Source organism: Embiotoca jacksoni, unplaced genomic scaffold (genome assembly GCF_022577435.1).
Source record: "Embiotoca jacksoni isolate LCO1_2020_lvr unplaced genomic scaffold, fEmbJac1.0.p SCAF_23, whole genome shotgun sequence".
Lineage (NCBI taxonomy): Eukaryota > Metazoa > Chordata > Actinopteri > Embiotocidae > Embiotoca > Embiotoca jacksoni.
In genome coordinates this window covers 2,656,769-2,669,950 of record NW_027185374.1, presented here as the reverse complement: position 1 = coordinate 2,669,950, position 13,182 = coordinate 2,656,769, and the positions used below count along the sequence as shown (strand labels likewise).

Sequence of the window (13,182 nt, the reverse complement as noted above, 5' to 3'; positions counted from 1 at the left end):
TCATTAGTGGAACTGAACAGGTCTCAAGCAAACAGCTTTTTATGTAGAAGTCCAAATGTTGTCCTCCATTCCTCCCCATGATCTCCCCAAACTCCCACGAGCAGAAATATGCGCTTCAATTGGACACACGCCTTGTCATGGAAAATTATGTGGCACCATTGCGAGGGGATGTATTCACTCGTTCTCTAAGGACAGAGTGCCTGACTGCATTTGTGTGTCCATCATACTCTTACTGACTATATTTCTTTGGAGTAAGCTGCTCGTGTGGTTTCATTCTGTCTGACTTGATGTAAAGTTCTTTGTTCGCAGTGGACTTCACATAAATTGCCTTTCTGCCTCAATGGGTCCTGATCCAATGATGCCAGCATCAACTCTCTCCGCAGGAAAAATTGCAAGCCTCCTGTCTGGTGTAAGCAAAGTCCATATGGGGTTTGGAAAGAGGATTTTTTTTTTTAGTTTTTTTTTTTGCTACACTGCTGTGCAGAGTTAGCCGCGCTAAATGGGCCTTAGATGGGAGGAACTGAGACATGACCGTTTCCTGGTGGTTCAAGAGCAGAGTAAGATGTTTCATGTAAGAAAAATACATGAAATGCATTCATCTGACACGTGCTCCATTTTAAAGGAAGAGTTCAACATTTTGAGCAGCTTGGTAGCTGAGCTAAACATAAAAGTGAGATTCTATTTATGTTCCCGAGGACGCACGTCAACACTTAACCCTGATAAAGCCACAACACTGTTTTACAGATATAAAAAGGGGGTTAATGTGGCAACTGCTGAACTTAAAACTTGCTAGTTGTTTCAGTCTTTATGCCATGCTAAATTAATCGACGGCAACATCCTGCTTTTAACTAGTTTGCCCATTTTAGCATTAACTTAATTGTCCGTGAATGGTCCAGAAGATTTACTGTAAATCTGCATCATTTTTTGTTTTACAGGTAAAAAAAAAAAAAAATGCCTGTAAACTTAATGGAAAAGGTACTGGTTATTTTCTGCCAGGACATTATTCATTTTTCTATTGACGTTTTTCTTACAGTGCTGGTTTTCTTAAGCATCAGCCCCCCATGGACATCATCACCTTGTTTTTGGTTTAAGCTCATTTTGAATCTCGAACTGTCCTGGCAAATTAAAAACTTTAGCTCAAAAAGACGACTGTAATTATCTTATAAAAATTCTCTGAGATGAAACCAAACTGGACTTTTCATATCAATAAAACTTTATAGACTTGCTAGATTATTTTATGTAGATTAACTTTGCACACACAGAAATTGTTGCCCTCCACTGCTAAGAAGTTAATGTAAGATTTCTGCTTTTTTTTTTTTTTCCCCCCCCGATGGGTAAACAGCTCCTCTCCTCCCAGTGAGACATACAGTGTGTGATTATATCTTTAAAGCAGTCTTGGGATTAGGGAGCACATTGGGATAAATTTGAATTCACAGAGGCTTTTGATGAAAAGTTGTTTGAGTCTTTGTAAGCAAACAAGTTTGCTGATTTGAGAACAAAACTTTAAATGGAAGTTTACACTTTAGCTTGTTAATTGGCCTGGAATGTGTTTACTTCATGGTGGGCAAATCTTATATTCACAAGACTTTTATTTACTTTTGTCCCGCATAATTGGTTTTCTCAGAATGAGTCAAAATTTTTTTTTTTTTTTTTTTTAATTGTAAATCAAAAAGTCTAGTTTCATTCTTTCTTTATGTTTTGTGTTCTTTAATTCATGGACCGGATACTCTTTAGGGAGCAGATCCCAATTTGACATATTTAATTACATACAGTATCTATGCCGTTTGGTGATTCCCTGCCTGGAAGCACTTGAACAACTGCTTTGACATCGGACATTTAAAGTTAAACAAAGAGTATCAGGCTTTTTTTTTTTTTTTTTTTTCAACAGCTGAGGATAAAGGCAGACAGGTAAGTAGTAGGCTACCGATACAACCGACTCAGCCATTAACATTAAATGAATGCTTACGTCAAAAAAGCAAACTAACGATTTTCTAATAGAAAAATCGATTTTGACAAATGAAAAGCATGTTAGGTTAGGTTAGGTGTTAGGTGTCAGAAGTCGCTGATGCTTCTTATTTATTAGGCAGTGCTAAATTTTATTCATGGTATAGTACCAATGGGCAGCGTTAATACTGCTCTGTTATCCAGTCAATGTTACACAATGCGGCTCTTTTTACTAAATAAGATGTGACTTCCTGCTACTGACATTTGTCCCTGTGGTGACTGTGCTGCTGCCTCAGCTGGTCACCAGAGCTCCGTGAATGAGTCATCTTTTTTGCTTTTAACCAACACAGATAAGAAATGCTGCGTAAATGTATATTTTGACCTTTTCAAGTGACTGTTTCCTGATTGCTGATTTTCTTGTCTCAGAGGCTGAGGCGAGAGCCTTTGAGAAGAAACATTTCTGCTGCTGTTGCTGCTGCTTGCTCCTCCGGCACACTATGTACCCGCATTAAAACCTCGTTACAAGGACGTGTGTGTGGCTCTGCATTTAAAACAGGTACGTACCGTCATCTGTAAAACAGCATGGTGTAGAAACCCACCCACATATGCTGTACACATGCCAGCGTTTATTTGTTCATGTCATGCTGACAACATCTTCATATCTTTCCAAATACCTTGAATGGGCCAGTCTACCTTGTTTTTAACTGCAGAAAAGGATTTAACAACTAAAACCGCTGAGCTTTAATCAGCTGAGGTAAAGCTCATTTGAATAGCTGGCCATTCTGCTCTCGAGTCTAATTTAAAATGTAATCTTTAAACTGCCAGCCTATAAGTAATAGGACAAAAGTCATAAGCCCAGCTAGCAGCTATTTTAGTAGCTGCACTGCTCAATTCCTCCTTATAATAGGAATGTACTTGATGGATCAAACAACACAGTATGAAGACAGTTTTGATTTCCTCTGTAAATGTCATATGTGTCAAGCAGACACTTTGTCCGAGGGAGGCAACAGAGGAAACCTGTGGAACCTCAAGATTCATAAAAAAAAAAAGGAAAAAAAAGTATTTAATTAGTTAAGTTGAGTTATTAGAAAGAAGACACAAAATAAAAAGCATGAGGATTTATACTCTCGGACCAAATATTGTCCACAATAAATAGAAGCCGCTATGTGTTGAATTTCAACATTTCTGACTTGTAGTGGGAGAATCAAAAAACAAACTATGGTAAAGAGGATTGCAGTGGAGTACCCCAGGTAACCCTAATTTTTCTACAAACTATCAGAACAATTTGTTTCTTAATACATTTTAGATTATTTTTTTTTTAATTATGCCTCCTTTTAGCAGCGAGCTGTGTGTTTGTGTTTCAGGTCTGCCACGCCCCTTCCTGATTGCTGAAACACCCACATCTGAGAGTCCTCAGTTCATCAGTGGAGCTGCTTATCAACCCCAGATCCTGTGCTGCTCTTTCCCTCTTCTGATTTTCTCCTGGCACACTGCTGCTGCCGCTGAGAGTCGGTACCGCCGTACCTGAGGCTCGACAACAGAGCTGTTGCTTTTGGTGAAGCTGTTGTAAAGGTTCTCTGCCAGTTATTTTGGTACTTCCTGTTTTCTCCTGTTTTGTGGCTAGGTAGGGAGCTCAGGATTGTTTTTCTTTTTATTTCCATAGGCCAGCTGAACTTTTCTTTTCTAGTTGGAATGGGGATTTTGTTTATTGTTTTGGCCTTGGAGACCCTGACGTCATCGCTTCCCAGGTAGTTGGGTTTTGTTTTTGTTTACTTTGTGAATAAATGTCATTGATTGCAGCTGCCTTATCTCGTTCATTTCTGTCAAACCTCTTGCCAGTTGTTTTATCACCAGTTATGTTACTTCCTGTGGACTCCTAGGCACACTAAGTAGGCCGTAACACATATGCTTAAAGGTTGTGATTTGATTACCTATTTAAGAGGAGCTTGGCTTCTTTGACCTTGAATTATCATTCAGCCTGTTCTTAAACATTCATGTTCACCGGATCCATAACTGTGTTTATTAGCATGCATACTATCAGAGGGCTTGGTGTGTGTGTGTGTGTGTATATGATTGATCTTGTATGCAGATCCCTATCTGATGAGGTGGAACACAAACCCTGGGGAACTTTGAGGAAAACAAAATTAGATATGGCAACATATTCACCTGGAGCTTCAGATAGACAGCCAAAGAATGAATCATGATGAGCTGCATTATGTTGAAGTGCACAGGATTGGGCCTGTGTTTGCATGCAGCATAATGCTGACACGGTAAGAAAAAGTAACTTTCATAAGGTCCAAGGTTGTTTTACAAATGTGGCAGAGTCTAGGATTTATTTGTTCACCATGACCATGTCTATACAGATGTACCATTTCTCACTCTCTGCCTCTTACCTCTCGGTGTCCGAAGTCATTAAGGATGGTGGCTAGTTTCTTGGTGTTGGCGTACTGACGTTGGGCCACAATAGCTGGGTTGGGATCCCTCCAGTCCACAGAGAGCCGGTGGAGCCACATTTCAGCTTGTTGCAGGTGAGGCTGCTTGAGGCTGGGATCAAAGCAGTGGACTTCACAACCCGAGCTGGCAAGGGAACGCTCCAGGGACCGGTCATCCACTCCCAACCTGCAGCCAAAACAACGCAACGCAGTCAGGGTGAGCATGTCGGCACCAGTTCGTTTTACAGGAATTGATTAATCTTCAAAAAAAATTCAAAATGATGGTAATTCTTTCCAAGACGAGTATGAATGGTGACATTTCACTAAAAAAACACAAACGTCAACTTCATGGTTGTGCTCGAGGAAAAGACAAAAGATCTTGAAAGTATTTCAAATTGATTCAACAGAGATCATGAAGGTCTGTGACAATCCAGCAAAGTCATGAGCATTAATACTCGAAGCACTTATGAATAGTGGCACAATATTTTGTAACAATCCATAAACTATTTATTGATATATTTCTGTCTGGATCAATGTGCTGGGCAGACTGAGATCAATAGTTCCATTTATACAGATGCAACTCCAATTTAAAAAAGGGGCTTTCCAGGAAGTCCAAGTCTGGTACTGGAACAGAAACTCGGGTATCCTATTAACATTATATATATATATCCTATATCCTATATAACATTCTTGAAAACTTTTCTAACAATCCCCTGCCTTAAACAGAGAGGGATGCATGAGTGTAGCTTTATGACTTTAATACATCTTCACCACATTCATCGAGACATTACTGCAGCTACAAATGAGATCCGCTGCATTTTACTGGATGAGTGCTGGTTCGGATTTCATGGGGAATTGCGTGTCGACTCAAAATAAAACCATCCCCTTTCATGTCATGCTATCCTTTCGCAACACCAGTCACCCTGACTGCTTACGAGCAAAAAAACTAGATGAAAGCTCCCCTGTTTAATTCCAGCGCAAAAACTGAGCTAAAACTTTTAAAGCAACATAAAATGCTGTTAAAGATGTTCAAGAGAAACCTTTTGATCAAAGATCCAAAGATCTGCTTTTCGATGTGAAAGAACATCTGCACCAGTTGTTAGAAATGTCGCAAATGCAACAGAGGGATACAAATTGGTACAAGTAAGCCACGTATCAAACACGGCATATGCCCTGTGATCTCGACTTGACCTGCTCACTTAACAGCCCCCCAAAAAAAAAATCTGTTTTAAAATGAAGGGAATAGAAGGTTTCGTCCAGGAGATATTTGATTCTTCTGATTCTCTCTCATGTCTTTTTAGTTTCATGTTTCTGTCTTTTGTTCTCCGCCTCCACATGTCTTTTTCTACAAGGAGCCTTCTTCTGCATCTTGAAATATGCGTACATCTAAGTAGACAGACACATTCCCCTGCATTTCCTCCCTCACTTTCCCACTAACCTCTCTCCCTGCTGCTCTCTGTTTATTCCACTCCTCCCTTCTCTAATCCCACAATTTCCCTCCTTTTCTTCCTTTCTCAGCTGCCATCCCTGCATTCCCCCATGTCTTGTTTGTGCTGCGGCTGTATTCTGTAATTGTGGCAAAGGGAGTAAATTTCACACTATGCGCCTTTTTACAGATGAGCGACCAGGCCCCAGAATGCATCCCACCAGGGGGAAGATGAGAGCTATATATACAAGGGATTAAGATGCAACTATACGTCTGTTTTTACAGAGTTAAATATTTCATTGAGAGTTTCCCGTTCTCTGGTGGGGATGTTTTGGCCGTGAATCACTGCAGTGACAGTTTGCATGACGGGGATCAGGGATTACTCATGGAGCGGCGGGGGCAAAGGGGGAAGAGTCACAGTGCAGCAGAAGCCCTTCTGAATAACAATGCTAATAAAGGAGGATCCCTACCAGCTGTAATATCTTCTCTCATGAGACTGCAGAGTGGAGGAGCGGTAACTCTGGACGAATGAGTATGTAGATGTGTATATTGTCGGGAAAATCTACCTCAAACTTGTGGGTTATATGGAGATATATATATATGAGATCCCTGTTGAGTACAGTGTCATGGCAACAAGGGGTGTGTGTGTGTGTGTGTGTGTGTGTGTGTGTGTGTGTGTGTGTGTGTGTGTGTGTGTGTGTGTGTGTGTGTATCACAAACACCTAGAGGATTGCAAACTTGACCAACTGAGCTCTGAATCAGCTTCTCCTCACACCGAACTATTATGTCAACAGCATGTCTGGATGTTGTGAACTCTGAAGCCAGACTTGTTAACAAACACCGTGTGGGCTGAGAAACTTCCTGCTGTCCGTCTGTCAGGTTTTACCTTCCTGCCCATATACGTTTGCCTCTACATCTTTCTCTGATGCACTCAAAATATCTCTGCATGCCTGTCTGTCTCTACATTAGCACAAGCATGATCTACGAGTGATGAAGTGCAGGTATTCTGAATTCCCCTGCTGTGCTTTAGCCTATATAAGTGCTCTAAATTTGTTGCTGTGTCGCCTGCAGTATGCGAGGAAAGTTGTCGAGAGTAGACCAATTTTAAGGAACAAAAATGTTTTCGGCACTTTGAATTCAAGAGAAGGCTGAATGGTAGTTCAGCTAGAGGTGGTGCAGGTAAAAAAATATTGGCTTACTGACTTTAGTAGCATGTTCTTTGGGGTGAAAAAGAGTTGTTAGTGGAGAGAATCTGTTTTCTTTTACTTCAGTATTATCTGAAAGCTCAACAGATATTTTTTTTTTTATGGCAGACAGTTTACCTGTCAAATGTATGTAATTAATAACATGAATTATAGCTCACTGACATTTTAGTAATCTAGTACACATTATACGACACATCACAGGAAGAAAACCCCAAGTGTAAATGATGAAATGATTGACATGTCCTGGTATTGTGCATGCTGGCTCACTGTCACACTGTTGTGGATCACTGGCACAACTAAGTAAAGTGGTGTCATTGTTAATATTATAAGAAACACTTTTTCTGCATCATGTTAAATGACATGTCAGAATGCTATTTTTTTTTTTTTTTTAATTACTGTCATTGGATTTAACCAGACTACATGGTATCATTTTAACCTGTTTGAATACCTTCATTACAGCCTGTAGGGCACAGGAGGGCCAGCAGATCTCTTCATGCAAGGACATTAATCTGGCAACTGTTTTTCCCCCCCTGCTGTGTCCAGTCTGTGTGTTGACGGGTGTAAAAGAGGGCAGGAGGTCTCCTCCGGTGTGTTGATGCTAACTGGTTGTTTTTTAAATTACTTGTTTAAAAAAAGTTCAAAATCCAATTAGAAAAAATAATTATATTATTTAAAACCAAGCAGGTTTGGATTTTGGCTGTCGCCATCTTGTTAGTTTGGAACGGTTTGGAGCCAGAAGAGACCATATTTGGGCGAGTTGGATGGGAGCGAGTGGGGGATTTGGCTCAATCTAATTGAAAATCTGAGAACATGTTACGCCCAGCAACAGTTGTAAACTGACTGCAGCGCAAGCTCCCAAAATGTGTCTTTTTAAAGCTTATTTTTGGGATTATTTTCAGATGGACCACCAGAAAACTAATAAGAAAGAGCGACTGTAGCTAGCAACACCAAAATAACTTGTGGAAAAAGTTTATTAACTTTTATTTCATGAGACAAGTTGAATGGAAGTCCATGAAGCCGGAGTCTTTTTGGAGCCAACCCCGAGCGGCACACAGTGGTATTGCAGCTGCAAATCAGTGAACGTGGAAGTTCACCGCCTGCTTTGATTGGCCAGAAACTGGGCTGCTTTTATAGCAGTGGATGATTCAGCCACACAATGGATGATTCAGCCACGCGGGCAACCTTTGATTACAGTGACATCATGACAAGAAAAAAAATGATATACGATCAAGACAAGACTCTTGACATGCTGAGATTGAAAGCAGCATACTGGGAAGATGAGAGAGGGAAGTTTGAGTAGAGGGGAGGTGAAAAGGTTGGATGATTGGTCTTTCATGTGGAAAAACATCCTGCAGCCCCCCACTCACTCCACGCTCTCCCAATGCACCATCATGTGACAGACCAATTAGATTACAGCTGCTCATCCTGCTCAGGCAAAGCCGACCACGGCTCGTTAAACAGCATGCAAATTGTTGTATCAACTGCACACGCGCACAAAACTATGCACACAAGTGCACATACTCGGTAATATATCGCACTCACAGCATTTGACATTTGCAGCAGTCGACAGCAGTTGTGCGTCTCATGTGCAGCACAGCTGAATTCTCCTGAGAGGAAGCTACTCTGCATACCTGGCATAAATGCAAGAGTATGACCAAGAAGTGTCATGAATCTAGGTTAGATAGGGGACACGGAACTTCAGGGAGCAGTTTGACTTGATTAACTGTTGCTTCAGGCTCTTTGGGCATTTAATTTGTAACTCAAGATGTTTCTGTATTCTTCTGTAAGAATTTCATTTTTTAAGTCGACTCGCTCTTATTGCATTAGCCGGAGTTGAGGAGCGACTTAATGTAAATTGAATTAATTCCAGAGTTCTTAAGGGATGAGTTAGATAGAAGGAAAAGTGATAATGCCGCTTTCGGCGACTTGAAAAAAATTGGAATTGTGAGTCACGTTTTCCCCGAGATGATATTCAAGTCAAATGTTAAAATGTTTGCATAAATCACTGAGCTGCATAATAACATTCCTTTTATTTTTTTGTGCATGTCTGTGAAGCCTGTCTGTGAAGCCTGTCTGCTCGAGTGCCTTCCCATCAGTCAGCCACAGGATATCATAAATGCTTCTCTCCATTTGACCTCCGATCCTTTCTTCACAGAGTATCACGGAGCCAGAAGCAGAAGTACAACGACTCGCACTACTCCCCACGTGTATGTGTATATATATATATATATGTATATGTGTATGTGTATATGTATGTGTATGCGTCCCACCTCTCTCCCTCATCCCTATCTGTGCCCTGCTTGCCTTGATGCCAGCACACCTGTGCTGTCTCTCAACAGTCAAATTAATAAGCTCTCGCTCTCCCTGCGGGAAAATCCCCCGAGACCTCTGCTACACCTCTGCACAGTGGAGACCCAGCAGGGCAGAACCAGGCCGAGCTGATCCACGACACAAAGCCAACTGGGAGTGATTGACTCTCCAATCTTAAGAAGGTCAAATACCTTGGTGGTCTGGCTGACTGGATTCAAGATTACTTGCCACTCAGCGAGAGGAAGCAGCGGTGGAGTGGATGTGACGGTCCACATCGGGTACAGGTAAGGCTGAAAGAGGATTATCTTTCCCCTTATTATAGTGTTACTCAACGAATTAAAGGGAATCGTCCCCAGCAGGAAGGAAAGCAACCTAACTGCTTCCCGACTCTAAAAATATCTACCTTCAGAGTTGAAACACGAAGACACACAGGCCCTCTATAAAAAATAGGCTCAGTGAACCATTAGACACTGAAATAGGACGACATAAAAAGAAAAGGCTAACAGGTAACATACAGACAGAGATACTTTTCCTTGTTTATTGTGTTAAAAAAATAGCTTTTATTCTTTGATAGAATATAAAGAGGTGTCTGCCAATATGACTAAAAAATAATTACATTTTCCTGGGTAATATGAAAACTATTTTGATTAGATGTCTCGCAGCTTATCACAGAAGCAGACGTTCTGAATGGCTGTTGCATCTACATCTGCAGTTTTTATAGAAGTGATTACAATTAGGAATCGATTCCTGTTGGACATTAAAGTATTTCCTTTCGGCCCCACAGAAACGTAGCAAAACAAACCTTACATGCGAGTGTGTATTAGTATACCCACCCAAAAGAGTACATCCGGCAGTGTTTGCTCTTTATCCTATGGATCAGGCTGTACTTGGGATCCAGGCAAACAGCCCAATCACTTGTGGACCCTTCTTGGGCAGCTTCCTCACCAGGTAATGATGCACATGACACCTGGACACACATAAAAAATGCACATGTTAGAAAAAACATTTCCAGTAACACGGAGCAGAACTTCTTGGTAAAGTTATTTTATGTTCCCTGGCTGATGAGAGTCCAGCATTGTAAAGATAATGGCCAAACAAAAGTAGGATCTACACTTGGACATGAATAGTAGAATTTGACTTGCTCTCAATGGTGCTAACAGAATGCACCTGAAAGGGAGAGAGTCTACATTTGGCTTTAAACCACATAAATGGTGATGCAAAAATTATAGTTTTGTAAAGCAAATGCAAGTATCTGTTCAGACTAAGAAAGTATTCTGTATACAGTTAGTGTTCAAGGCCAGAGAAAACTTATCTTGGAAGTGCATAAACAAGTGTAGAATATTATTACAGACAAATTGTTCATGATATGCCCAAATCAAATACTTCTAACTGAACAAAGATGCTGAGTTATTTCACCATTTGTCTACGAGCGTCTTCAGCTCGCCTTTTTCATTAAAAAAAATGTCATTAATTGAAAAAATTCCTAACAAAAAGAATGTCGGTGTCCCTTTGATCATGACATATTTACAAACAAAATCCTTTTTAGATACTGCAAATAGCCAGAGTATTGTGATGAAGCTCAATATTTGATCATTGTCAGCCTTGAAACCGTTTGTTCAATTCAGCTCCTTTTCTCACCGTCAACCAGCGGTTCAACAACTGGCTTGTTTATGCGAGTTATTCAATATTTACAAAGCACGTGCCTGCATGTGTACATATGCATGTATACACATATCAGCACGGTGCTTTTGTGCTGTACATCTGCAGTTTTCCAAGTGATTAAGCTTCAGCGCGGGAGCTGCTGCTCAAATGTTTGCATGTCTGGTTTCTTGAAGTCCTGTCTGCTGCAGAGAGTCAGTTCTCAGAGAAAAGAACAGTAGGAGCTCAGACACGATGACGTGAAGCAGAAATCTGTGGCTTTACTGTGCACCGTTCAGGTGCACATGTAGCAGCGTGTGCGTGTTCTTGTAATGTCAACTGTGTTTCATATACGTCTTAAACTTGCAGCTCGGTGTGCGCTAAATGTTTTCTGGCCATGCCAAAATGTGAGAAAACTAAGAATGGAGTGATAAGTGTTTTCCAACAGTACTTTCATGCTATATGAATAGAAATCACGAGCGCTGTATCCCCACCTCTTAAAATCACATCTATTGTGCACCTAAAATTGACATTTGAAACTGTTCATTACGCATGTTTACATTACCAGAGGTCCCTTTTTGAGTGAGTCTGATTTTTACAGCTTTGAAAGACCCTTTTAGGTTTAGTTTTCCTGCTGTCACCTTTGAATAAACCTCTTCCTCTAATCAAATCATGCAGTGACGGGTCAGGCAGGAAGGAACCAGCGAGTCAGGTGCCATGTCACCATTTGACAGGAAATAAAAGTCACCCCATGTGTCTTTGTAGCAAAGAGCACAAGAATTGTGTTGTTTGTGTTAAGAGGTGCATTAATCTATTTGAATAAATCTATTGACTTTGGACACGGCTCCATTATATCCGTCGTCATTTATGTTCCAGCTGAAAGCATTCATCAGCATACAATGCGCAGTGCGTTGTGAACTGCCAAATCACTTTTGATCATTTTTGCTTCTTCACATCGACGTTGAACTGCTGACTGCAGAACAATGTTACACAGAGCTGTAAAAGTTGACCTGAAAGAGGGTTTTCATTGAACATCCGTTACAGTGAATGAACTACTTATTGCTGATAAGCTAACGAGAAATTATTCGACAGTACATGTCATGCTGTTAGGAAATGCTCGTGTGTGTGTGTGTGTGTGTGTGTGTGTGCTGGTGCATGCATACATGCATGGAAGCTTCTGACTGGTATTGATTGGACAGTTGTGTCGCAGGCCATCTCTCTGAGTAACAGTTCCACCAGGCACTGTGTCAGTCAGCATTACAGCTGAGGATGCTGCCATCCCCTCGCCAGCTTCCTCCACCCTCGCCTGTCACTGTCAATGATGGACAGTTCCCTTCCACAGCTTCCCCGCAAACACACACACTTCATACGCACATTCACACAATCTCTGTCTTTCTGTTCTTGTCCTTGTCCCTTTCCTTCCTCACACAAAATTACCCACAAGTGCCTGAACACACGCACATGCACACGCACACGCACACATCCCAGCACTAATTCATTATGAGCTGAATTTCTGCTTTGTGAAAGATATAGAATGAACGCTTAGTCATTTGGAGTGGGGTACTCCATGTTCTGGTTATATTGTGTGAGGGAGAAAGATAAGATGCTGTTTTATCCCTGAGCCAATTTCATTACAATAAAAACCCCAGCACATGTAATCCAAAAAAATGTCAGACCATGCTTTAGACCTTCACCATAGACACAAGATTCCAGGCTGTTTCAGTCACTTGATTTTTTTTTTTTTCTCCAAACTATTATGCACAACATCTTAATCGATTTGTAGTAATTAATACTGATATAGATGCAGAAACAAAACGCAACATCTCATTGATTAAGTCTGAATAGAGGGGCCATGAGCTCCATCTGTATGGTAATCAATAGAATAATGAATTGTGTGTGCTGTCAAGCAAGACAAATGCTCTGGCTGAGCTGAATGTCAGAGATGCCAGTGTAGCTCAGTCATTGGATGAGAAATACAGTCTTGTTCTGATATATATATAACAAAGAGCTGTCAATATGAAGTGCGTCTGTGCCTATTATAGTAACAGTACTATAATGATCAGTTTTCGAACTAAAGTCTTAATGCTACATTTATGTATTTAGTTACAATGTTTGGTTAACCTTTGGTTCAAATAGTCAAAATCAGATATAAGATGATTTGATCCACAATGAAACATAGTCAACAGGAAAGCACAATTAATATGAAATGATCTAGAATTACCACCGA

At 40.7% G+C, this 13,182-nt stretch overlaps 1 protein-coding gene across 2 annotated transcripts in view; it reads right to left on the bottom strand.

Moving 5' to 3' along the window:
• mettl24 (methyltransferase like 24) overlaps window positions 1–13,182 on the bottom strand; it is a 35,016-nt gene that overhangs the window by 2,547 nt on the left and 19,287 nt on the right. For both annotated transcript variants that reach the window (XM_069158230.1, XM_069158231.1), the window contains 2 exons: window positions 10,151–10,284; window positions 4,338–4,563 (listed from right to left, as the gene is read on the bottom strand). In XM_069158230.1, coding sequence (XP_069014331.1) covers window positions 4,338–4,563; window positions 10,151–10,284 — 360 coding nt within the window. The remainder of the gene's footprint in view (window positions 1–4,337; window positions 4,564–10,150; window positions 10,285–13,182) is intronic.